The sequence below is a fragment of the Lissotriton helveticus genome, chromosome 9, assembly GCF_964261635.1.
Source record: "Lissotriton helveticus chromosome 9, aLisHel1.1, whole genome shotgun sequence".
NCBI lineage: Eukaryota > Metazoa > Chordata > Amphibia > Caudata > Salamandridae > Lissotriton > Lissotriton helveticus.
Window position 1 is genome coordinate 243,444,862 of NC_136070.1, and position 23,388 is coordinate 243,468,249.

General features: G+C 42.5%; 1 protein-coding gene across 2 annotated transcripts in view; it reads left to right on the top strand.

Annotated features, from left to right (window-relative positions):
• FERMT2 (FERM domain containing kindlin 2) overlaps nt 1-7,482 on the top strand; it is a 612,725-nt gene extending 605,243 nt beyond the window's left edge. Inside the window, exon 16 of one of the 2 annotated variants that reach the window (XM_078659827.1) lies at nt 6,259-7,482. In XM_078659827.1, coding sequence (XP_078515953.1) covers nt 6,259-6,432 — 174 coding nt within the window. In that variant the 3' untranslated portion in view covers nt 6,433-7,482. The remainder of the gene's footprint in view (nt 1-6,258) is intronic. The other variant, XM_078659826.1, reaches the window with a different exon arrangement.
• Nucleotides 7,483-23,388: the final 15,906 nt, after the last annotated feature.

Here is a 23,388-nt window from a genome sequence, read left to right on the forward strand (position 1 = left end):
ATTTTTTGACTAAACATTTTTCGGCTTTCGTCAGTCTTTTTGAAGTTTTTCCTCCTGGTATGGTAGGATGTCATCAGGGAAGGCTGGTTTCAAGCACTGCGGCGCCAGTCACTGATCAGTCTGTGACGGACCCGCACCTTGATTGCCTCTTTGGTGCCTCGAGCACGACCACAACTCGAAGGCCTGTGCCAATTTTCGCACCATAAACCCGAAGGCTTTGAAGGAGTGATTCCTCAAGCTCCTGGCGGCTCAACGTGCAACACCGTGACAATCTAGGTTGCGGTCGAGAGGAAGGCCCCAGCAGTAGTTGGGGAGTCAGACCCTCATTGCTCTCAAAGTCGTTGGGTCATTCGGGTAAGTCACACCTCCATAAGATGCAGAAGTTGGAGCGATCTTTGACTTTCCTGTGTCTGTCGGCCGTCAAGGGACTGTCCACATTTGAAGTCTGGCTCCTTAGGGAAGATGTTTTCTTCCACCAGTCTGGCACTGCGGTCCATGAACACTGCATGCCTTTTGGGCCACTAGTACCACACTTTGTGAGATATGGTTGCACAGGTGTTGCCAACTGTCCTGGAGGAGGCCCAGGCCGTGCTCTCCCAGGTTGTTGCCAATGAGAGGGACGCAGTGAAGTTCACAATATGATGTGGACTAGACACTACCGACTCACTGGACAGATCAGTTTCATCGATAGTGGCTTTGACACCACACCTGGTTGAGGATGATTTGCTTTTCTGGGTTTGTCCATGCACACCTATGGACATGTCCTTTGATGGCTCTCTTCTCTTCGGAGACCAGGCAGATTTAGCACTGGAGCACTTTAAGGACAGCACCAATCCATCTTTCTCTCCTTTTGTGGCCACAGAGGGCATCTCCATCGCAGTGCACTAGTGACACAGCCTCTGCGTGGCCGAGGGCAAGTGGGTTTTTGGAGATCGTCCGAATGGGCTACTCCCTCCCCTTTATGATTACACCTCCTCCCCATGCCACAAACTTGCGACCGGCTGATGGAGGATCACCTATTCCTTCTCCACCAGAAAGTGACAGCGTCTTGGTCAAGGGAGCCATAGAGAGGGTGCTTTGCAAAAAGAGGGTTGTTATTGTTCGTCCTGCAAATTTCTGGTGCCCAAAAAGAACGGAGGACTTCCTCCTATCCTGGACCTGTGCGCCCAATTTCTTCCTCAGTTGTTCAGAATGCTCATGCTAGCTCAGGTCCTGTCTGCCCTTGACCTGGAAGAATGGATGGTAGTGTTGGACTTGCAGGACACATTTTCAAATCACCGTCCTGCCCTCCCACAGGTGTTACCTCGAACTTTTTCATTTCAGCGCGCTTCCTTTTGGCCTCTCCAGGGCCCCTCTCGTGTTCACGAAAGTGATGGTTGCGAGTCCTCTGCAGAGATTGAGGTGCTAGTTTCCCCGATCTCAACGACTGGCTGCTGAAGGGAGGTTCAACCTAGGCTACTATCTCCCACCTCCACACTACAGTGGACCTCCTGCATTTGCTGGGGTTCACTATCAATGAGCCGAAGTCACACCGGACTCCCTTTCATCAAAACTGTTTTGGACCCGGTGCAGCTTCATGCTTATCCTACCGAACTGTGAATCCAGGATATTTAGGCTATGATACCCGTGGTTCTGCCTCTAGCCTGGATTTCGTTGACTGACCCTGAGGCTGCTGGGCCTCATGGTCTCCTGCATCCTGCCGGTAACACGTGCTTGCTAGTGTATGTGGACTCTGCAATGGGACATGAAGTTCCAGTGGGCGTAGCATCAGGGAATCTGTCATGATCCAGATCTTGGTGGAAACTGCAAAAGAACAGCAGTGGTGGCTTATAGATTGCGATTGAGTCAGCAGCAGACCCCTCTCCCTTCCCCAATCAGATCAGACAGTAGTGACCAATGCATCATTCTTGGGATGGGGCGAAATCTGGTAGAGGTGGAAATCAGAGGTCTCTGGTCTCTTGGCAGAATCCAGACTCCACATCAACCCGAGGGAGCTCTGAGCGATCAGATTGGCATTGAAAGCCTTTCTACCCTCCATTCATCAAGGGAAGGCTAGTGCAAGTATTCATGGACAATACCACTGCCATGTGGTACTGCAACAAACAGGGCAGGTGGGGTTGTGGACCCTTTGTCGGGAGGCTTTGCATCTCTGTACATGGCTGGAAAGTCGGGGCATTTCCTTGGTGGTTCAACATCTGGCAGTCTCTCTGAATGCAAGAGTGGACAAACTCTGTCAAAGATGCATAAAGATCATGAATGGCGTCTCAATCCAGAGGTGGTGCAAGGTCTCTTTCAGTTGTGGGGAGAGCCTTGGTTAGATCTGTTTGCTGCCATAAAGAATGTGCAGTCATCAGTTCTGCACGATGGAGTTTCCAAGGCAGTTCTCTCTCGGAGAGTCTTTTCGTCTTGAGTGGAGTTCCAACCTCCTATACGCTTTGCTGTCCATACCACTCCAGCTGAGAGTTCTAAAGATCTGGAATGACTGGGCCCAAGTCATCCTGGTGGCTCCGGGCTGGGCACGATATGGGCCCAGACTGGTATCCTGAGCATGGCCATCGGTCCTTTGCTCAGGCTACCCATTTGGTAGGATCTTCTGTCACAGGAGCAGGGGAGGGTCCTCCACCTGAACCTGTCAACTCTTCGCCTTCTTGAGTGAAAACTGACCTGTGATAGTTGACAGCGTTCGATCTTCCTTCCAAAGTCTGCAATGTTTTCTTGGCAGCCAGGCGTCCCATCACCAAGATGGTATACCCCTGCCATTGGGGCACAATTGTGGCATGGTGTACAGAAAAAACAATTGATTCCTTTTCTGACCCACTTTCTCAGGTTCTCGTTTTCATTCTTTCTCTTGCCCAGCAGGGCTGTGCTCTGGGCACTCTCAAGGGCTATCTGTGCTATTTCGGATTTTTGTTTTTTGTTTTTGTGTGCTTGCCTGACCAGCTATCCCTCTCCAAACAAATCCCCTATTGTAAATAGATTTCTGAAAGGTTTGCAGCATTTTTCTCCCTTCATTATGCCACAGAGACCTCAATCTTGTCCTCCCTTTCCTTATGTGCGCATCCTTTGAACCTTAGCACAATTGTCCGCTTAGGCTCCTTACCATAAAGACAGCCTTTCTCTTGCTTATAACTTCTGCCCAGAGGGTCAGTGAGCTTCAGGCTTTATCATCCACGCCTCCCTACCTGAACAGCTACACAGACAAACTGGTGCTTCGGAGGAAAGCTTCCTTTGTACTGAAAGTGGTCACACCTTTTCATGTATGCCAATTCATCACTCTGCTTACTTATTACGCTCTGCGGCATACCTCCAAAGAAAAGGAGCAACTTCACTGGCTTGACCCAAAAAAAAGCGTCTTCATTCTACCTTGACCGCAAACAACTGTTCCAGTGGATGACAAATTCTTTGTGAGATATGTCGGAACAAAGAAAGGATGAGCTGTGCAGAAACAGACCATCTCCAGATGGATCTTAAACTGTATTAAGATCTGGTACACATTGGATGAGAAGTATACCCCTGAGGGTTTGTGTGCTCATTCCACCAGAGCAAAAGCTGAGACAACTGCATTAGCACGTGGAGTTCCTATTCTTGACATCTGCCAGGCAGCAACGTGGGCCTCCTTGCACACGTTCACAAAGCAAGCACTACTGCCTGGACAGTCAGATTCGTCAAGATGGCCATTTTGCCTGTTCAGTCCTGCAGGACATCCTCGTATGAAATTGGTCTGCAGCTTCACCTCTGGGGAGACATTGCTTGGGTATCTATTCTAAGATAGAGAATCTGTGGCTAGAAGTCTCTGATAAATGAACAAGTTACCTACCTTTGGTAACCCGATTATCAGGTAGAGACTCACGCCGCAGATTTCTTACCGACCAACCCATCCAGTCTCCCTAATCTGCAAATGGATTTCTAGGGACAGTGCTTTCCCTGTTCAGGGCCTTTGTTTTTCACACTAGTGCTTAGTGTTCTTAGTTTCTTTTTGTGACTTTCCATGCCAGGAGTACAGAGCCACAAACATCCGTGTGCTAGGGTGGCGCCTATAAAGGCGACAACTCCACGAAGAGCTGAACGATGCCACCTACCTGCTTGCAGGGTTACTGCTCCCAAGAAAAAATCTGAATCCACTCTGGCACCTGGGGATAATTCTAAGGTAAGGAATATGTGCCTGGATAGTCTCTACCATACAAGGTGTTACCAAAGGTAAGTAACTTATTCTTCACCAGTAGCCGTCTCTGTAGATGATATATAGATGACACATTTTTGATCAAGGGTGGAAATGAAATGACAAACTTTGTGGCCTGGCTTACTCGCGCACACGGGCATCTAAAGTTTACAAGTATCCCTTGTAGAAACTTTTCCTAGTGGTGATCTATTGGGCACAAGCTTATACTGAAAGCCAATATAACTGAATATCTTCCTTTCATACTGAAGCAATCATCCGAGAGCCCACAGGGATGGCGTCCCGTATGAACACTTTCTATGTGTTCACTGAAATTGGAAGTGGAACAAATACTATTTCAGAGAAGCTGGCAAACTTTACAAGAACCTAAAATTAATAGAGGATAAGTTCAACGTTTCATTAACTGAAAGGAATGGAGTTTACTTTTACCACTGTGACGGCTTTATCACACCACAGGTTAGAATAGAAAATGAGATGTTCCTGTGTATTACCGCTTTCAGGGCTTTTATTGTAAACAAGTCTTGGTTATTGGTCCCCCATTGTTCTCATTTAAGAAGGATGGAAATATCTGTGACTGACTGGTGAAAGACAACAATTGGACTAACCGCTGCTTTCTTCAAACTCAGTCTTAAGTTGATGAGTCACTGGTTTAGAGTCTGCTTGCAGCATACGATCTAGAACTGTAAACAAAAATGTTGCTTACCTGAAACCAACTGTTAGCATCTTGTGCTGTTGCTTCACATTTGTCGGCCACCTCCACTGACAAAAAACAAAGCAATTAGTTGACATTACAGAGCATTGCATACTTCAAAAGCTTAATTAGACACTGATTCAATGGTGGAAAAATACTACAGTAATCGAAGGTGAAGTCTGTATGCTGGTGCGTTGAGTTCTGGCCATGTACTCATGGATCATTCTCAAAAAAGAAACTTGAATATTGAAGTAAACAATGTCAATCTGTGAACCAAACGGCTGCAAACAGATGGTTTTAAGCTAGTTTGCTATTTTAGATCCACATATTGACCTTCCACCTCTCTGTAGAAGTGTTATAAGAAAACCGATTCAAACTTAAAGATGCATCAAATTACCATATATGGGAGATTAAGGTGATACAGCGCTTTACAGCACTGTGCACATAGTTATATTAATGTGGTGGTAGAGGAGAGAGGATGTCAACCCTGCATCCCAATAAGAAAACAAAACATGGACATAGGTCTCCTAGCACACGCAATGTCCTATAAACATAATTTTCTTATTCTTCAATCTTTTCTTTTTATTCAACTTCTTCTGCCAGTCAACACGTGTTTCATCAGTGGGTGTGTCACCCTATGACTTCCTCAGGGCTATATTCTGTGAGTATTCTCAAGCATGAGCTTGAAAAGGTATCTATTCTGGTACAGATGGTCTTACGATGTCTCCCGTGTACTGACTTTAGAAGGTGTGTGGGTGTTCGTTTCCTACGCGAGGAAACCCGCACAAGCCGAGACTGCAGCTGGAGACTAGCTGACCCGTACACTGGCTGACTGCGTTAAGACACCTTACAAAGTCCACTTAAGGTGCACTCTTTGCAGATTTGACTGGTCTGGATTGAATAGGAAATGTAGTTTTCTACAGAATGTATTTCTTCATAGTTAGTGCATAGCTCTCTGACCCAATGTTGCTGAAGACCTTATCCCAGAGGGCCCAGCAGTGTTCTATGTTGACTCAAATCATGTGTGTATGGATACTAAACAGTACAATCTGGTTCTATTGGGAAGTCCTTGAATATTTGTAAAATAAAATGTCATCTCACTCACTGTTGCATGGTGGTACTGTTAGGTGTTTAAACATCAGTAGTGCGTGGACAATGGAGACGATGAACCGAACAGTAGTTTGTAGGTTTGTCAACATCCTCTCCATCCTAACCTCTTCAAAAAATTGAAAAAGCATGGCTTTAAAATGTGTAGAAGATTGAAATTAAAATGTGTTTGGCAGCATTTTTATTTCAGATTACCTTAGACATAGAGGTACACAGCATTTTAAGATTTGTTTGTAATAATTTAGCTCTACTTTTTTCAACTAAACTATTATTTCTTGCCCAGGTTACCGTGGAGTTTGCGGATGAAATGAGACTGTCTTTCATATGTACCGAAGTTGATTGCAAAGTGGTTCATGAATTCATTGGTGGCTACATCTTTTTGTCAACACGCGCCAAAGACCAGAACGAAAGCTTGGATGAAGAGATGTTTTACAAACTTACTAGTGGTTGGCTGTAAGCTGTAACCATTATGTTTTCCATTATTTTCTTGAAGTACGCTGCTTAATAATGTAAGCTTGACATAACCAATCATGGAAGGTTTTGCCTAACGAGATCCGTTAATTCTACCGAATGTACAGTATGTGCACTAATGAGCACTTCATTTAAAATGTTTTAATGATTTGTTGCAAGTTCTGTTTTGACCATCTCACAGGACCAATAGAATGGACATCTGAATAATGTCCTAAAGCTAGCCAAATCATAAGCGATCTAAGCCATTTATTATGACTTTTCAGGGCTTTATATATGAAGTTTATTTATCATGTTTAAGGCATGTTTTTATTAATGTTGTAAATTTGATCTTGTGTTTTGAAGCCTCTTGCCTTCGATAGTACTACACTACTTAAGCTGTCACAGTTGCTTAGAGGGTATACTACACAGTGCTTGGTTTTAATGCCGCCTTGTATTAGCATATTTTATCTATATCTGGTTAGCATTTCTTTTCATGTAGGTTTCTCTTATTTTTACACCATATAGTATTAAAACATTTTAGTATTCACCAGCATAGTTCTGTGTCTCCTCAGATATGCAACTTGTGAGTTAAATGATGAAGTAAGTCTATGACGTATACATGTTTGTGTAACTAATGTAAAAAACACAACTTTTATACAAATTGTACAGTTTTTTTAAAGTGCCTAACAATCCAGCTATAATGATATAGGGATCTGAAGTCTCTGCATCAATTAACTTGCTATTTTTAATGAATTGTGCACCTGTTTATTAAAGAAGTGGTGATCATAATTACCATGCAGTCAGCATCAAGTACCTTAACCTTTTAACTTCTTTATCAATTTGTTAAAGACAAATGGTATTATATTCAAATAAAGTATTATCTCTGTGAAATACTAGATATAACAGTTGTAACTGACCGTAATCATGCAAAGAAAGCACTAAGATTTGTGTCAAATCACCAGACCTAGCCTTCAAGGTGCTACCTGTATGCTGTTGTATTCTGGTTTAAAGGCTATTAATGCATTTAATTTGAAATAAAAGGAAAAACTTTTATTTAGTACGGTCTCCTGCATTTCTGATTTGAGGTTCAGTAGTTTGAGTTTATGTAAGTGTTGGCATCCCATGCAAACTATATTGTATTTATTTGACAAGTTTTATATAGCGCTGGCTAGACCCGGAGGTATCGGAGCGCTTTACAAGAGGATCAGCGAGTTACAGGTTACATAGTTACATCAGTTAAATCAAAGAATCACAGAGGGAGGATGACTGGGAGGGAAGGAAACACAACAGGAAAACTAGGAAAACAATGCCAGATGACCGGCTGGGTAGGTGACGGCCGAGGGGGTAATACCAGGGGCAGACTCCTCTATAGCTGCATATGACTGCTCCACCGGGCATCGGCTAGGGTTGCTCGTGCACCGAGGTAAGTACAAACAGTTTTGGTATCCGCCCAGGGGGCATTGTCAAAAGTCCATCGAAAGTTCCAACAAAGTTCCCGCGGGCATGCATGGGCCCTGTTGATCCGGCTCCGTGGTATATATTGATTTGCTTTTTGTATTTTTTGTACTTAAAAAAAGAAATTAAAGTATAGTTTTTGCAGCTGTGCTTTCAAACTCAATTAGTAAACATGTAAAGCAATTCAACAAACTTAAAATTCTTTTTGATTTAACAGTTTCTCATTCTTGGCTCATTAGTGTTCAAGCTCTAAACATGCCCATACAGGTTTAAAGGTGCAACTCAGATGTTCAATAGCCATTGTGTGACTGGATCACACATAGTGGCACCACTGTGAGCCTTCAGATTTACATGAACATTTTGTAAATTGTGAGAGACGTGTTTATTAAAACTACTATTATCAGCACTAGAAGTCTTTGGAATACAAATTTGTTCCCAAACGTCTGTTGTGATCGCACATGGCTGTCATTAAATGATTTATGGGGTTAGGTGGAGGAAACAAAAGGAGGACAACCTTGACATTGTCCTATGAGTAACATGCTTTTTCTGTATGTTTGATAGTAATAAAAATGTGTCACAAGATGTGATTCAAGTTAACAGTTTTATTTTTTGCACGAAACGTAAGTGATTTCATAAATGCGCTAGGCCTTAGTCATTCCTCTGTTAACATGAGATTTTTAGGTTAATGTATATGTAAGCAAAGAGGTACTTTGCGTGTGCTAAATTGTCATTTTCTGCTGCTCACATTGCATTAGCAAGAGAATCATTTTTCTATTCTTTGCTTCATTTCCTCTAGAAATCTGCTAGCAGATTAACCTTGTACATGTTCTGAGCCAGAATGAAAAAGATACAACACAATAGATTGTGTTTGATTCTTAATATAATAAAGCACTGTTTTCTGTCAAGTGTAACAACGGAAGAACTGAGCTGAAAAGGGCAGCCACTTGCTCCATACATCTTGACGCACAGTTAAGGTATAAAGCAGGGGTCTCTAACCTTTGGTATAGTTGGATCTCCTTATGATCCCTGAAAATATTTGATTATTGTACACAGAGGCCAAATAACCTAAACACTGCTCCTAGAGTACCCTAATTCTGCTACAGGGAGCATACATCATTATTAGCACAGGAGCTGTAATGCAAAAGGATCAGTTTTGTCCATTTGCTCTTGGGACCACGAAAGGGAAAAAGGCAGAATGTGAGCGAAAAGGAGAGGCAGAGAGAAGTAGAAGTAAGAAAGACAGAAAAGAATGACAAAGAAAAAAGGCAAGAGTGATAGAAAATGGATAGAAAAGAGTGACAAAGGAGAGAATGAGAAAGGAGGTGAAGGAAGAAAAAAAATGGAAAACAAGGATGAAAAAAAAGTGTGAACTAAATGAATGAAAGGAGATGTAAGAATGACCAAGAAAGAAGTGGAAAAAAGAAGGAAGAGCACAGCAGAGAAACAGAAAAGCAAGAGCTAAGTAACTAGAAAAGATTGGAAAGGAAAAATGAGAAAGATTAGAAAGAAAACAAGAAAGAAACCGAAAGAGTCCTGGAGAAAAGGACAGTAGTGGAGGAAGAAAATGGAAAAAAGGAAAACGTGCAATAACTAAATAGAGACAAAGAATGCTAAGAGGAAAGATGGAGACTAAGAAAGAAGACTGAAATAAAGGAGGGGCAGAAGGGAAGAAGAGAAAAAACAGCAGAGAAAGATGGAACAAAAATTGGAAATAAATCAAGAGGGGAGGAAAGAAAGTACATGGAGAAAAAGAAAAAATGAAATAAAAGAATTGAGAAAGGGTAAGAAAGAATTGAAAATATTTAAAAATAAAATCAGTTGGCTTGCAGCCTAAGGAAGGCTAGAAATGGCCATATTACATGCTTTCCTTTTTAAAGACAAATCTAAATCTTAAAGAAAATAGTCACTACACCTAAAGTGACTAAAATATCACCCACAAACATCTTAGAAAAAGGAAATATATGGGGAATACAGCGCCGTGCGCGTCTGTGCCTTTAAAGGCCTCCATTGCTCGTTTGTCACATCATGCTGCAGAGGTGACACATGGGTTACTTTTTTTTTACTTCTGGCGGCAGGATCCTGGATCAGTGAACTCAGCCTTTTTTTGCCTTTTTCTATTTACATTTTTTTTAACATTTGTTTAAACCATCCCACTTGATCTCCCTTGGATCTAGAGAGATTTTCACCTGTTTTCTAACTGAAATCTTATTTATTAAGAACGCCATCACTTTTTTTTGTTGGGCACTGCCTATGGCAGTAATAAAAGCCCAGCAAGATCCCCAGGACCTCTGTATAGTATACCTTCCAAAGAATCGCCGTCCTAAAGACTGCAGACATTGTCACAAATTGGCCAGGAGGACCCTAAAGAATAGATCAGCTGCACTATCTGCAGGGGAGACTTCAGGAAGCCGCTGCAGGATGGCATAAGCAGCAAAGAGAAGTTTTGCCATCCACTTCTGCGTCTTTCACATGCTCAAGGAACAACCCAAGAGGTAGATCTAAAGAGCATAGAAGGAAAGCAAAAATACTGCATTCCCACTCGACGTCGAGGCCTTAAACATCAAAAAGGTAGTACGCCAACATGTTGACCAACGAAACCTGGTAAATCTATGACATCAAAGCCACAGTAGGTCGATGTCAAAGCCACCTCCATGAACGTTGACACATGAAGAACCTCCATCAATGTCGAGACCTACAGCAAGACCATCTTCTCAGACGCAATCATTAGACTGGTTCCGTTGCCCTAAAAGGAAGAGTACTACATTCTTCAGACCGAGTACTCCAGGGTCAACACACCCACCAGAGAAGTAACACCTGTGGTCAGTTTCACTTATCCCTTCACCACATTGATCTTCCTCTCAACACCTCCTGCTACTCCTCTACATTTAAGGTCACCACAGCAAACAGTCATCAATGGTCCCTTTAGTGCTACCAGAGTCTGCTCTGAAGTCTCCACGATAAAGGATAGAACTCAGTAGATCTAAATTTCAAAGATCTCGTTCTCCAGAGTGCCTTAGACGGAGAAGTCAAAGGGCAGGCTCCATCAGTACCTATAGGAAATGCAGCAGCCCCCTTCAGGTTCATCTCACACTACTGACTGACCCTCCATCAGGGACTACGCACTGACTTTATCTGACTCTTTCGTAAGAATTTTGCCGGTTGATGACTTCCGTGCCTTAAATGAGGGATCAGTAAGACGAGCAGCAAAGCTTTACATGCCTGTAGTTACTCCTGAGACCACTACCTCATTTATTTTTGAGTCACAGGACATCGCCTAGACCTTGGATTGCTCCTTGATTCCAGGTCTTTTAGAACGTGCAATGCATTTATTTATATCACCAGCTCCTTCAAAATCTGCTCCTACCTGGCTGATATATTCACTGAAAAAACCATAGTTTTCAGGGGTGTATTAGTTAGCTGGACATTTCACTCGTACAAAACCATAGAAATGCCTCCATTATGGTTAGTGCTGTTAACTATAACTTACGCGCCCGCAATGCAATTGCGGATGATGTCACATATTACATCATTCATGACATGGTCAGTGACATCACTGATATCTCACCTGCAAGATTTGTGAGCGGGTCCTTTCAAGAGGAAGTGATAAAGTACTCTTGCGGCACTGCTTCAATGTACAAGCATTTACGTACACTACATCCACATAATCTTGCTCGGTAGGAGATGAGGAGAGCTGCTCTAAATCCACCAGCAGCTGGAGCAAGTACATCAGGAGCGTTAACATCTCAACCTCCTATAGATAGACATAAGGGCTTTGCCTATTTGGAGCAGCGCTGCATCAAGGGAAAAAAAATTGATTGCTATGGACAGCAGTCGGTGGATGCTATTTGTGCTGCTCCACGCAACCACAGATGTTAATTCTTTTGATTTTTTTTTTTTGTTTGTTTGTTTTTGGAATGATCTTTAATTACAAAAGTTACCTGTTTACTTTTCCTTTTATTGTTTAGTTTTTAGGAAAACACCCCAAAAAATACAAAATTGTTGATTAAATCCCCAAAAAATGAAAAAAAAATTCTTATCAGAACTACCTTATCGGGTTAAAAAAAATAACTATAATTGCATGGTAATGTCTGAAAGTTTGGTAGAAAATGTGTAGAGCATGATTGACTGAAAGAATGCATTAGTAGTGCATGGTGAATTTATAGGTGCAGATCTATGAGGAAGTGCTGTAGCGTGACACTACAAGCCCTTTAGCTGCACCGCTCTGCAGCACTTCCGAAGCACAGGGATGTGACATATTTACATGAATATGTTGCAACTCTGTGCTTCCCTCTACACTGGCGCACAAACTGCAGCCATGCACTGACGCAGGCACCCTTGAACAATGGTGCAATGATGTCTGTCGTGGGAAAATTGTTTTTGTGCAGGAAGGGACACTTTCCTGCACAAAAACAATCACTAAAGGCATTTTCCTCCTTCAATGTGTGCTGTGGAATTCAGCATGCATTGAAAGAGGAAAAAACGATGAGAAATGAAAACATTTCTCTTCGTTGTGCCTCGCTACACCACCTCTAGGGTGGCGCAGCATTCACACGTATCTCCAGATTTAAGATTTCTCGTAAATCTTGAGATGTCTTGTTCCATGGGTGTTGTGTGGGAACATACACAACAACACCCATGGAACGCACCTTCACCGCAAAGTGATGCATTTGAATGGACCGTATTTTCAAGGAGAGGAAAAGCCACGCAGGATAGTGGGTGTTTACCGATAGACTACTAGCCGCAGATTCCTTAACGTAGAATGACCCCCAAGCATGAGACTGGATCTGGAAAACTTTTTTTTTCTTTTTTTTTTGCCACAGCATCCCCTGCGCGTCGGGGGGACGGCGTCGTTCGCGTACGTGACCTCAGCGAGGTCACATAACTCCCACCCCTGCGCGCCTTTTCTGCGGGGATCCGGTCTATTCTCCGGGCCTGTTTGGGCCCTTTGTCTTTCACTTTTGTGGTTATCTGTGTGGAACAGTGTGCGAATGCCTTCGGGCTTTAAGTCTTGCACGTCGTGTGGATGTCTTATGTCGGCGACAGACCCTCGCCTCATTTGTATGTGGTGTCTGGGGGAAGATCACGGCTCCATTGATTGTGAGGCGTGCCGACAATTGAAGCCGAAGTCGCGGAGGGAGCGCCGGATGAAACTATTCTCGGCTTGTCTCTCCAAATCAGCTTCTTCCCCTCGTTCAGCTTCGGCGGAAGTTTTTCGAAGCGGCCGTTGTTGTCCTCATCCCTCTCCTGTGCCACACGAGCGTCGCTCCCCGCTGGGTAAGTGTTGCAGTTTGTCCCCGAGGGCTGGCTTCCGGCCTGTTGGGTGCGTGGGATCTCTGCGGGTGATGCGGTCCCGTGTCTCGTCCTCCTATCCACCGTGATCGGATCACCTGTGCTGTGCGGGGGCCTCCGTGGCGTCGCCGGCGTCTCCAACCCCGGCACCAACAGGTTCGGCTCCAGGCTTGGAGGATGTGGTGCTGTTGCGGTGCGGCCTTTCGGGGGTCCCTCCTTTGGACCACGGCGCCTCTGCTTCACCGCAAACTCCTGGGGGAGTCCCTGTGGTGTCACGGGAGGTCGCCAGGGATCGGGTCGCATCCCTGAGCCCCTCTCAGCCATCTGGACAGGCGGCAGCCTGGTCTACAACTGAGGTGACGCCGCTCCGGCGGCTGCTGGCCCGGGCAGCGTCACAGGGGTCGCCGGACCCCCCTCATCCCGCGATGGGTCGAGGCTGGAAGGGGCCCCCCTCTCGTCCCTCCGCGCAGGTGGCTGCCTCGTCGGAGGTTGCATCGACCTTAACGGCGCTACATGGGTCGGCTGACCCCCCGCGTACCCTTCTGGGTCAAGGCTGGCGGAGGGCTCCTTGTCACTCCCCGGGTCCCTCTCGTCACTCCACGCAGGTTGCTGCCTCGGAGTTAGAATCGGCGCCTTCCCTTGGCCATTTCGGCACCGGATCCGCTCCAGTCCTCGGTGCTGTGTGACGTGGGGGAGGCCTGTCTGGTGTCTCCTTTGGTGCCAGACATCCTGCCTCCGGCTGCGGACTCTACGGCGCCAGACTGACGTCGATTCGTGGACTCTTCTTCGTACGCTCCCTCGTCTCCGGAGGGTGAGTGCCTGCTGGTGTCGTCCTCACTGGAGATGGGCCGCCGCGTGGTGGCTTTTCCCCCGGCGTCATCAAAAGGCAGATCCTCACCATTCCAGAGGCCGTGGTTTTTGCCAGAGGAGCGACAGGTTCCCCACTCCTCGGTCCCTACTTCTACTTTTCCGGTCTGGCCTTTGCCTGTCCCACTTGGCTTCGGGGACGGCCGCCTTAGTTTGCAGCCATCTCCCACGGAGGAGCTTCTTTCCCCACCGCGGGGCCCTACTGAGGCGGGTGCGGCCTTCGCTCGCGCTGTGTCCACGGCTATGGGTATCTTGCGCATGGGCGATCCGGTTGCTCATTTCCCTGCTGACCATCTTCTGGAGGTTCTCCCCCAGGGAAAATATTAGGGAACAGCTGGTTGATCTTCCCTTCGATTGCACTCTGTTATTCCATGCCCCGGCAGACTTGGCCATCCAGAGGTTCTTGGCGGGGCTTAGTCCTCCTCCTCTTCCCCCTTAGTGACTGGTGGGTCGATCTGGTTCTTGGACCTTCTTTTGGGCTAGTCGCCCTTGTTCTGTGTTTTATGGCCACTCGAGTCCTCCTTGCAGAGACTGTGACTTTGTTGGCTGCTGGATGGCCCTTGTTGACTGCGTGTTTTTTGCTGAGTTTTGCACAGATTGACCCTGAGATTCGGCCTTCTGTTCTGTTCTCTTGGGCTGCTTGACAAGCCTTCTGCATGGGTTGTTTTTTTCCCGGTGGCTCTTTTGTTTGGCCTCTGCTGCGGACGTTTCTTCCAAAGAAGGTCCCCATGTCTTGGGACTTAACCTACCCTATGTGGGGTAGTGGTAGCTGTTATATAGCTTGCGTTGTGCTAGGGAGTTGTGGTCGCCTTCGGGCCTCTGCTCTCCATGGTGTTTATGTATGTTGCTGATGCAATTCCCTTGCTGGTTTGACAGTGGCGCTTTGTCCGGGCATTCCCTCGCCTTCATGCTCCTTTCCTGAAGGCTGTGCTGAGTTGTGTTTTTTCTTTCCTTCTTCAGGAGTAACCTGCCCGGCCTTCCGGGGGTCCCCGGGCTCTTCTTCCTGCTTCCGGCTGTTTATTGCTGCCGGTACCGCTCTGTCTGGTCTGTTGACTTCCGACTGTGGTGGACTTTTCTTCTTTTTCCCTCATCTCCTTGGGCCCTCTAGGTTTTTTCTTCCTCCTTCTCGTTGCCTTGAAGGGGAGTGTGGTGCTTTGGCCTCCCCTGGCCTTGTCCTGGTTTCCTCTGTTGAGGGTGAACGGGCCTTCTTCTTTTTCCCTCACCCTCTGGGGGTGGGAGGTGTTCTGCCTTTCCGCTGGACTGGTCCCCTGTTGGACCCTCTGTTAGGTCCAGGCGGGTGGGGAACTTTCACAGACCCTCCTTTCCTGTGGGTATGGCTAGGGTATCTCGTCTACGTTAAGGACTCTACGGCTAGTAGTCTCTATCAGATGTACGAGTTCCTTACCTTCTGTAACGATGTATCTGGTAGAGGCGAGTACCTCATACATTAGTAGTGTATGATGAATTTATAGGTGCAGATCTATGAGGAAGTGCTGCAGCGTGACACTGCAAGCCCTTTAGCTGCACCACGCTGTGGCACTTCCGAAGCACAGGGATGTGACCTATTTACATGAATATTTTGCAACTCTGTGCTTCTCTCTGCACTGGCGCATATACTGCGGCCATGCACTGACGCAGGCACCCTTGCACGATGGGGCAAGGATGTCTGTGTCGTAGGGAGATTGTTTTTGTGCAGGAAGGGACCCCTTCCTGCACAAAAACAATCACTAAAGGCATTTTCTTCCTTCAATGTGTGCTGTGGAATGCAGCATGCATTGAAAGAGGAAAAAACGATGAGAAATAAACATTTCTCCTCGTTGTGCCTCGCTACACCACCTCTAGGGTGGCGCAGCATTTGCACATGTCTCTAGATTTGATTTCTCGTAAATCTTGATGTCTTGTTCCATGGGTGTTGTTCCATGGGTGTTGTGTGGGAACATACACAGCAACACCCATGGAACGCACCTTCAACGCAAAGTGCTGCGTTTGAATGGGCCGTATTTTAAAGGAGAGGAAAAGCCATGCAAGGTGGCTTTTCCTATCCTTGTAAATATGGAGGAGTCCCCGGCGCCATCACTACGTTACAGAAAGTGACATACTGGTGGCGCAGGGGGCTTGTAAAATTGGCCCATAAGTGCTTATGTATTGGCTGAGTGATACAATAAGAACATAGTGCTGGATGGGTGATTGACTAAGTGCATGAGACTGACAGGGGGTATCCTAGGCTGCATGGATACTACTTCAGTATTTAGTGGAGTGTAACAATTATATGTATCTGCTTAGAGGTTTGTAGGGATTGTGCACAGAATATTGTATTTGTACTTGTGTTGGTGCCTAGGCCATTCTATAAGAACATCACTAGTAACTGGAATGATGACAGTGCTGCAAACAGAGTGCACAGTTAATTTATAAATTCTTAGGTATTGGAGTAATATGATAAGTAGATGGTGCTGGATGGGTGATTGGAAAAGTATATGGGACACGGGAGGATTACTAGGCTGCTTGGGTAGTAGCTTATTAAGTAGCTGGTTAGATGTTTATATAGATACTGTACAGCTGAATGTAGTAGTACATGAATAGTGTTTGGATTACTTAATCTTACCTTTACAATAGTGGATATCAAAATATTTTAAAGAATGTTTGCAGTTTTTTATTAAAAAATGTTTTTATTTCGAACTTTAGAATTATAATCTGTAAAAAGAGAAGAAAAATAAAGTTATAATGTATAATATTATAATTTTATAAACACAACATCATTTAAGCATAATATAAAATATTAAGTTTGCCTTATTTGCTGTTCTCAGAATGTATTGAAGTTCACTATAAATAGTGATTTCAATGTTACTCATCACATAACAGCGGGTAAAAAAAAACAATCAATAAGATTGTTTAAAAAAAAATTCAAATATTTTCAATATAGTCCACTATCTCTGCACATTCAATGAAAACATCCTCAATAACATACCATATAATACATATCACACATATATAAAATGCTTCTTTCTAAGAGAATTTTGTTTCTACATTATGAAAGAACCGAAACAATAAATCAATCAACAATTCTTTATAATTTCCATATACTCTAAATCATGTTCTTTAAAATATATGCTGTCAGAATATCCAAGCAAAAGTACTTAATTGATTTAAATATCTTTCCTCTAGGCCACATGATATTACTGAAATCCTGTATAATGAAATTGTTCAATAGTAATCTTAGTAATACATTTTAACATATTCCCAATAGGCCAAATTATGTCCTTAGGACTTTGGCTTAAAAAATATTAGGTAGGAATTTGCTAATACGTAAGGCAAACTATGTCTAAAAACCAAATGAGCATCATTACAACATGTCCATCCTTTATTGCATTTTAAGTAGACAGTGTAAATCCAGATGGAAAATTGCTACTGCTACAAAAGTTCTTCCTGATATTGATAGTTGACTTGCTACAAAATGTTTAATTAAAGTTTCTAATTTTCTTCCATCAGCTGTACAACGTATCATTAAAATGATATATTGTCCAAATCTTTGTATAAATAATATTTCTGATTTGCATTGGTTACACTCCGTGTTTTGATTTGTTGCTTTAACTAGTTTGTTGAAAGACACTTTTTTACAGTCTGGTATTGTCAAATATATTAATCTTTCATTGTCTATCTTAGTGGTAGAAGTAAACGTACAATTTTCACATTCATGTTTCCATTTATAACAAAGTCCAAAAAGATTTTCAATTTCTATTCCTTCATTATCCAATACTGCAAGCATATACATTAGAAATTCCTGAGCATCTTGGTGGACATTGTGCGTGAATTGCGTAGAACCAGAACATATATCCAGAAGATTGCGAACATCAGAAACACTTGGTATTTTACTTTTAACAGTTCTCAATTTTTCATAAATACAAAGCGACAAGGAACAAAATCTTTTTTCTCAATTCTCCATAATTTGCTGTTGCAGACTTAATAGAAAAAAACATTTACCACTACATTAGCATAGAAGTTGATACCTGGACTATTTTCTAACTGATATCATACAATCTCTTCAATAGTGGCCTTTTTCTTTTTGCTTGCAATCTCAACATTATCTTGATTTTTTTCCTTCTCTTTTACTTCACTACAGATATTCTCATATCTTCTTTTTTCGACCTACTACACGCTTTTCATACACAGGATAGTCACCTAAATTGGGAGCATACAATCTTCTTAACCAATTATACTCTTACACAATTTGCATCTGCACTAATATTTCGCTCATCAAAATCAATCAAATGCAGTCCGGATAAAGTTCTGACTCTGGACAAAGCAACATATGCCATACCCTCTTTAACACGTTTTTTGCTCCTGTTGGCTGACGGGAGCACTACCTCACGGGTGCTGCCAACAGCCGACGGAGCCCTGCCCTCTCAATAGAACGCCCGCACCGCAGCGGAAAAAACGCTGCGGTAAAGGCGTTAAATACGGTACTTCCAATGTGTGCCAGAGCACTGGCTACACTTAAACCTTGAGATTTATGAATAGTCCCCACATATGCCAGAGAAAGAGGAAACTGTTTTCTACGAACATACAAATGTTTAACAAGCAAAAAACAAACCGAACAACCAATTTGTTTTACTTCAATTTGATCAAATTTGATTTTCAAAAATTCAATTCCATCTCTATTTTGATAATTCACAAAATCAACAATTTTACCCTTTGCTCCATTTACTAAACCTTTTTCCACATCCAAATTACGCCGTAAAATTACCTGACAGTTTACACATACATATAAATTCTTCTCTAAACCAGCAGTTTTAGATATAGATTTTTCGAAAGAATCCAATGTAGTTTTTAATTTTTCCGTCAAATAGTGATTCCTTCATGCTCTATTTAATCAATGGATTCCATTTTTATTATTTGTTCATTTTCCAGCTTTAAAAGTTCTTCATTGAATGTAGAACACTCGCGCAGTGTTGGCATTAAGCAAATTATAGATTTATTTTCTGCAATTTCTTTGTATATTTTTTCAGGAACTATATTTTCATTTGGAAACAAGCTTGTAAGTAGTCTACTTTGCAAAGCTTGTCTGCCATGTTCTGTCAATACTCCAATTCTTATATCTTGAAGAATAGTTCCATAATCAACATCATTTGCCTGTCGCATATTTTTAATGATTTTTTTGTACTCAAAATATGACCAAATGTTTATATTTTCAACACTTCCCAAAGACTTTTTGGTATCTTCATGTACAAGTGTTTTAAATACTGGTTGTCCTTTTACGGGAGTGAGTTGCAGTAGATCTCCAAAAATGTTCACGTTTTCCTCCAAATAAGACATCATATTCTGTTTTTAGAATTTGCTGCATTCTTAAATGCACAAAGGCAAGCATTAAGTTTGAGACCATGCTCACCTTATCAATAATCAGAAGTTTCATTTTCTTTAGCACTCTTGAAACTTCATAACCAGCTTCTCCAGATAGCTTTTGATATTCCAATTTGTTTTCATGCTCTACAGGTAGCATTAGTAAACAATGTAATGTAATTCCTTTAATGTTATGTGCTGCCAACCCAGTTGGAGCAGTTACAACACAAGACAAATATGAGTCAGTTGTTTTCTGTAGATAACTGGTCATTGGAGTGGAGAAGTGTGGCTCACTGGTTAGAGGAGGCAGACCTGGAAGCAGAGGTCAGCCCGGGACCAGGGTTCAATTCCCGGCTCGGCGGGGTCTTGAGTCCTAAAATGTCCATGGACTCGACAATTCTCGCTCCGGTGCCTACTCGATTCACGGGTTCACACTCTGCGACTCTGGGCAATAGCTTGCTTAATCTCCACCACGGCCCCTCGCGGCGGGATGCCTGACTTTCACCTTGCGGATACCCTGCCGGGGTTATCTCACAGGGGAATACCAGGACGGGTTCCCTAAGCAAGCGCTTAGAAACCGCTCGGTGATTTGCGCTATATAAATTCCTGTACATTTACATTTACATTACTTTAAGAAACTTTTTCCTGTACCAGCTTGACCACTGACATACATTCGGATAGGTTGAAATGATGTGCATTCTTTCTTTTCATGAAGAAAACCATGGTCGATCTGTTGTCTCACTTGCTGATCTATTTCTTTTTGTTCAATATTTAATTGTTCTTCCAAGTTTCCGAAGTCCATAATATCTTCTTGAGCTGGATGCATTGCTGTTTCCACTTCATTCATGGTGATTGCTGCTTCATTTTCAAGAATTGGTTGTCCTAGTGGATCTTCACTCAGTGGAGCAGAACTTTGATTATCTTGAGAACTGTCTCTAGCAATCTCAGCTGCAATTATACCTTCTTGATCAATTTCTTCATTCAACATTTTGAGATAATTTGCAAAAACTGCTTTCATGCAATCTTCATAGCACTGAAAATCTCCAAGTAATTCCAATTCTGTACACCAAGGCTTGAAGAGTTGCAAAAGTGCTAAATAGTAAAATTCTCTAATATCAGGAGTATCACAACTCAGTTTTCTGTGATTAATCAGATTTCCTTTGCTTTTTTTACCAAACATCCTTTTGAACCAATCACTGCATATTTTCCTTCATTTGTTTCTGTAGTATTCCTCTTAAAAGTGTAATATTGCAGCACTTCATAGAGACATACATTTTCAAGATGATAGCTTATATTTGGATAGTATAGACAACCACTGAATTGTCATTGTACGCTGAGGGCTTCCTTGACGTAATAAAATCTGATGGTTTCCACAAAATTGGGTGGTTTAAAGAAGTTAGAAAAATCCTAGCGGATTTGGGAATGTATGAACTCTGGGAGAATCCTGCAGGTGCGTCTTTCCCGTCCAAAAAAGTATTGAAAGAGAAATACTGGGTGATGGTTACAACCAAAGCTTTCAGAAGTATTGATTCTCTTCTCTTTCCCTGACAGGTATTTTTTTGAATGTGAAACCTATCCCCAGTTTCAAACCCTTTTGGGATGTCATCACTAAGGTACAAGATAGGAAGTTGTATTTTCAGTTGAGGACAGGATCCCTGCCTCTATGATCGTTTACTTCCCGGTGGGCCCGACAAAGTGATATATGCCCTGTTTGTATGAACCACACTGAAACGATTGCCCATATGTTCTTTGCCTGCCCGGCTTATGCAGTTCCAAGACTGGTCTGGTTGAGCCCAGTATGTAAACTACTTGGCACCAGGCGAAGTACAGATGCTGAAAGGATTTTGTGTATTAGTACCATGCCTATTATTGTAGTGGGAGTTGCAAAGTTTTTAGGGTGGGTGTGGATCTTAAAACAGAACATTGTATTTGGGTAATTTTCTTCCTTTCTTTTTGGTCTTGTTTTTCATACGTTTGATCAAGAATGATTGTCTTGGCCCCATTAACTTGTACAGTCCTGTGGGAATTTTGTACTGGTGTCCACTGTTTTAAAATCACGATTTTAATTAATTTTGTATGAAGCTGTCTATGCCATTTTTAACTTGGTTTTCTTTTTAACATATTCTTCCACCATCAAGCTGTTTTATGTATTTATCAATGAAGTCTTTGTCTTCCTCTAATGCTTTTATGACTTCTGTCGAATAAAGCTTGTTTGGATTTGATTGGATAGTATATGTCCAACATGTTTGTTTTGACAATATCTGTACTTTCCGGTTCATTTACTGCTAAATATTCGATTTCTTGTATAGATTTAAGTACTCGATTTCACGTTGCAGCAAGACCTAGACTCACCCAAATGATTCTTCTAGACTTTGAGTATAAACTTGCAGATGATAACCTATCCGAGAATTCGTACACTCCAATCTCTCGATGGGATACCATCTTCAAACTGAAACTAAACAATTTCTTACTAAGACTCTTCTTGTGGGAAATTTTTCCCCACATTACTTGCAGATGACAACCAATGCGAGAATTTGTACGCTCCAATCCCTCGATGGGATAATGTCTTCAAACTGAAACTGTACAATTTCTTACTAAGACTTCTTGTGGGAAATTTTTTCTCACATTTCTTTCAACTCAGTCTTTTCTGATTTTGTTATGTAAGATGTCACATACCGGGCAACAGCAATAGAATTATCCGCAACATATTGGATATCCATATTAGCATTCCACATTGAGAGAATAACTGGATTATAATTATTGATATACTTTGATTGTTCACTTCTTCTCAAATTGTATGTATTTTGGGGAGATTTTCTAGTGATGGTATGTCTCACAGCTGACATGAAACTGTTTACTCTTCCTTTGGATATTACAGGATGTGGAAATCCAAAACGAAATATGGTATAAAACTTTTCCTTAGACTTGTACTTTCGTCGACAGTATTTGCCGCATCGATGACTTTGGAATCGTAACACTTGTTGCCTTAAGATATTTTCTTCTGTTCTTTTTGGTATAGCACATGTGACATATTCTTCAATAAAAGATAAAACAGTGTCATCTGAATCAGTTCCAAATTTGGGTGCATCCTTGATCTATAAAAGCATATGTATATGAGGAGCACCTCTAGCTTGATACTCTTTTCTCCAAAAGAAAGCCACAACTTCTCCAAGAGAAGGATTCTTTTTATTACAGATAAGACATCATAGCTTCTACCTATGATTGAAATATCTGCATACATTTACAGGATCCAAAGAGCACAATTCTCCAGATGTCTTGTATTCAATATTTTTTATATTTGAATTTGCTTCTCGAAGAAATTCAAGTAAATCATCCCAAGCGTATTCAGCACAGCTTAGGGTAACAAACCACGTAGGAGTTCCTAAGTTCCTTAGCATGCATTTAAGTTCTCCATGACGACAATACCAATACACATTAGTACCACGCTGACATGCTATCAAATTATTCAGTTGAGATTCTAAATGATCGTCTCTCTGATGTACTTTATCTATGAATTCCTTTGCAGAAACATTTTGAAGATGTACTCCTGTTTTTAATATGTGGTTGACTGCATATGAAAGTCCAGACAAGTCACTCTCAAACAAAGGATGGGATACATTGTTGAAATCTTGGGTCTTCTGCATACAATCTTGTTGTCCGATATTCTGATGCAGGAATCTGCCCTGATCGTTCGTCATATCGTCCACCTTTTCCAGTTGGGAACAGCTGCGGAAAACAACAAGCTTCCAAACTTTTTTCCCATACACTCATGGGAGTCCCCTTCACTTTCTTCATTTGGAATAATTCAATAGTATTCCCCATCACTTCTTTCGAATTAAGTGGATGTACACTATAATGTTCATAAATTTCTTCACTTTTGGACATGTCCACTTTTTCAATTTGACCACTTGACGTTTCACTATCATCTCCTAAAAGCATTTCTTCTTCCACATACACATTTTTGTAGTAGTAATTGTTTTTTATAAGATATAATGTTGCCTTTTTCACTTTCCTGACA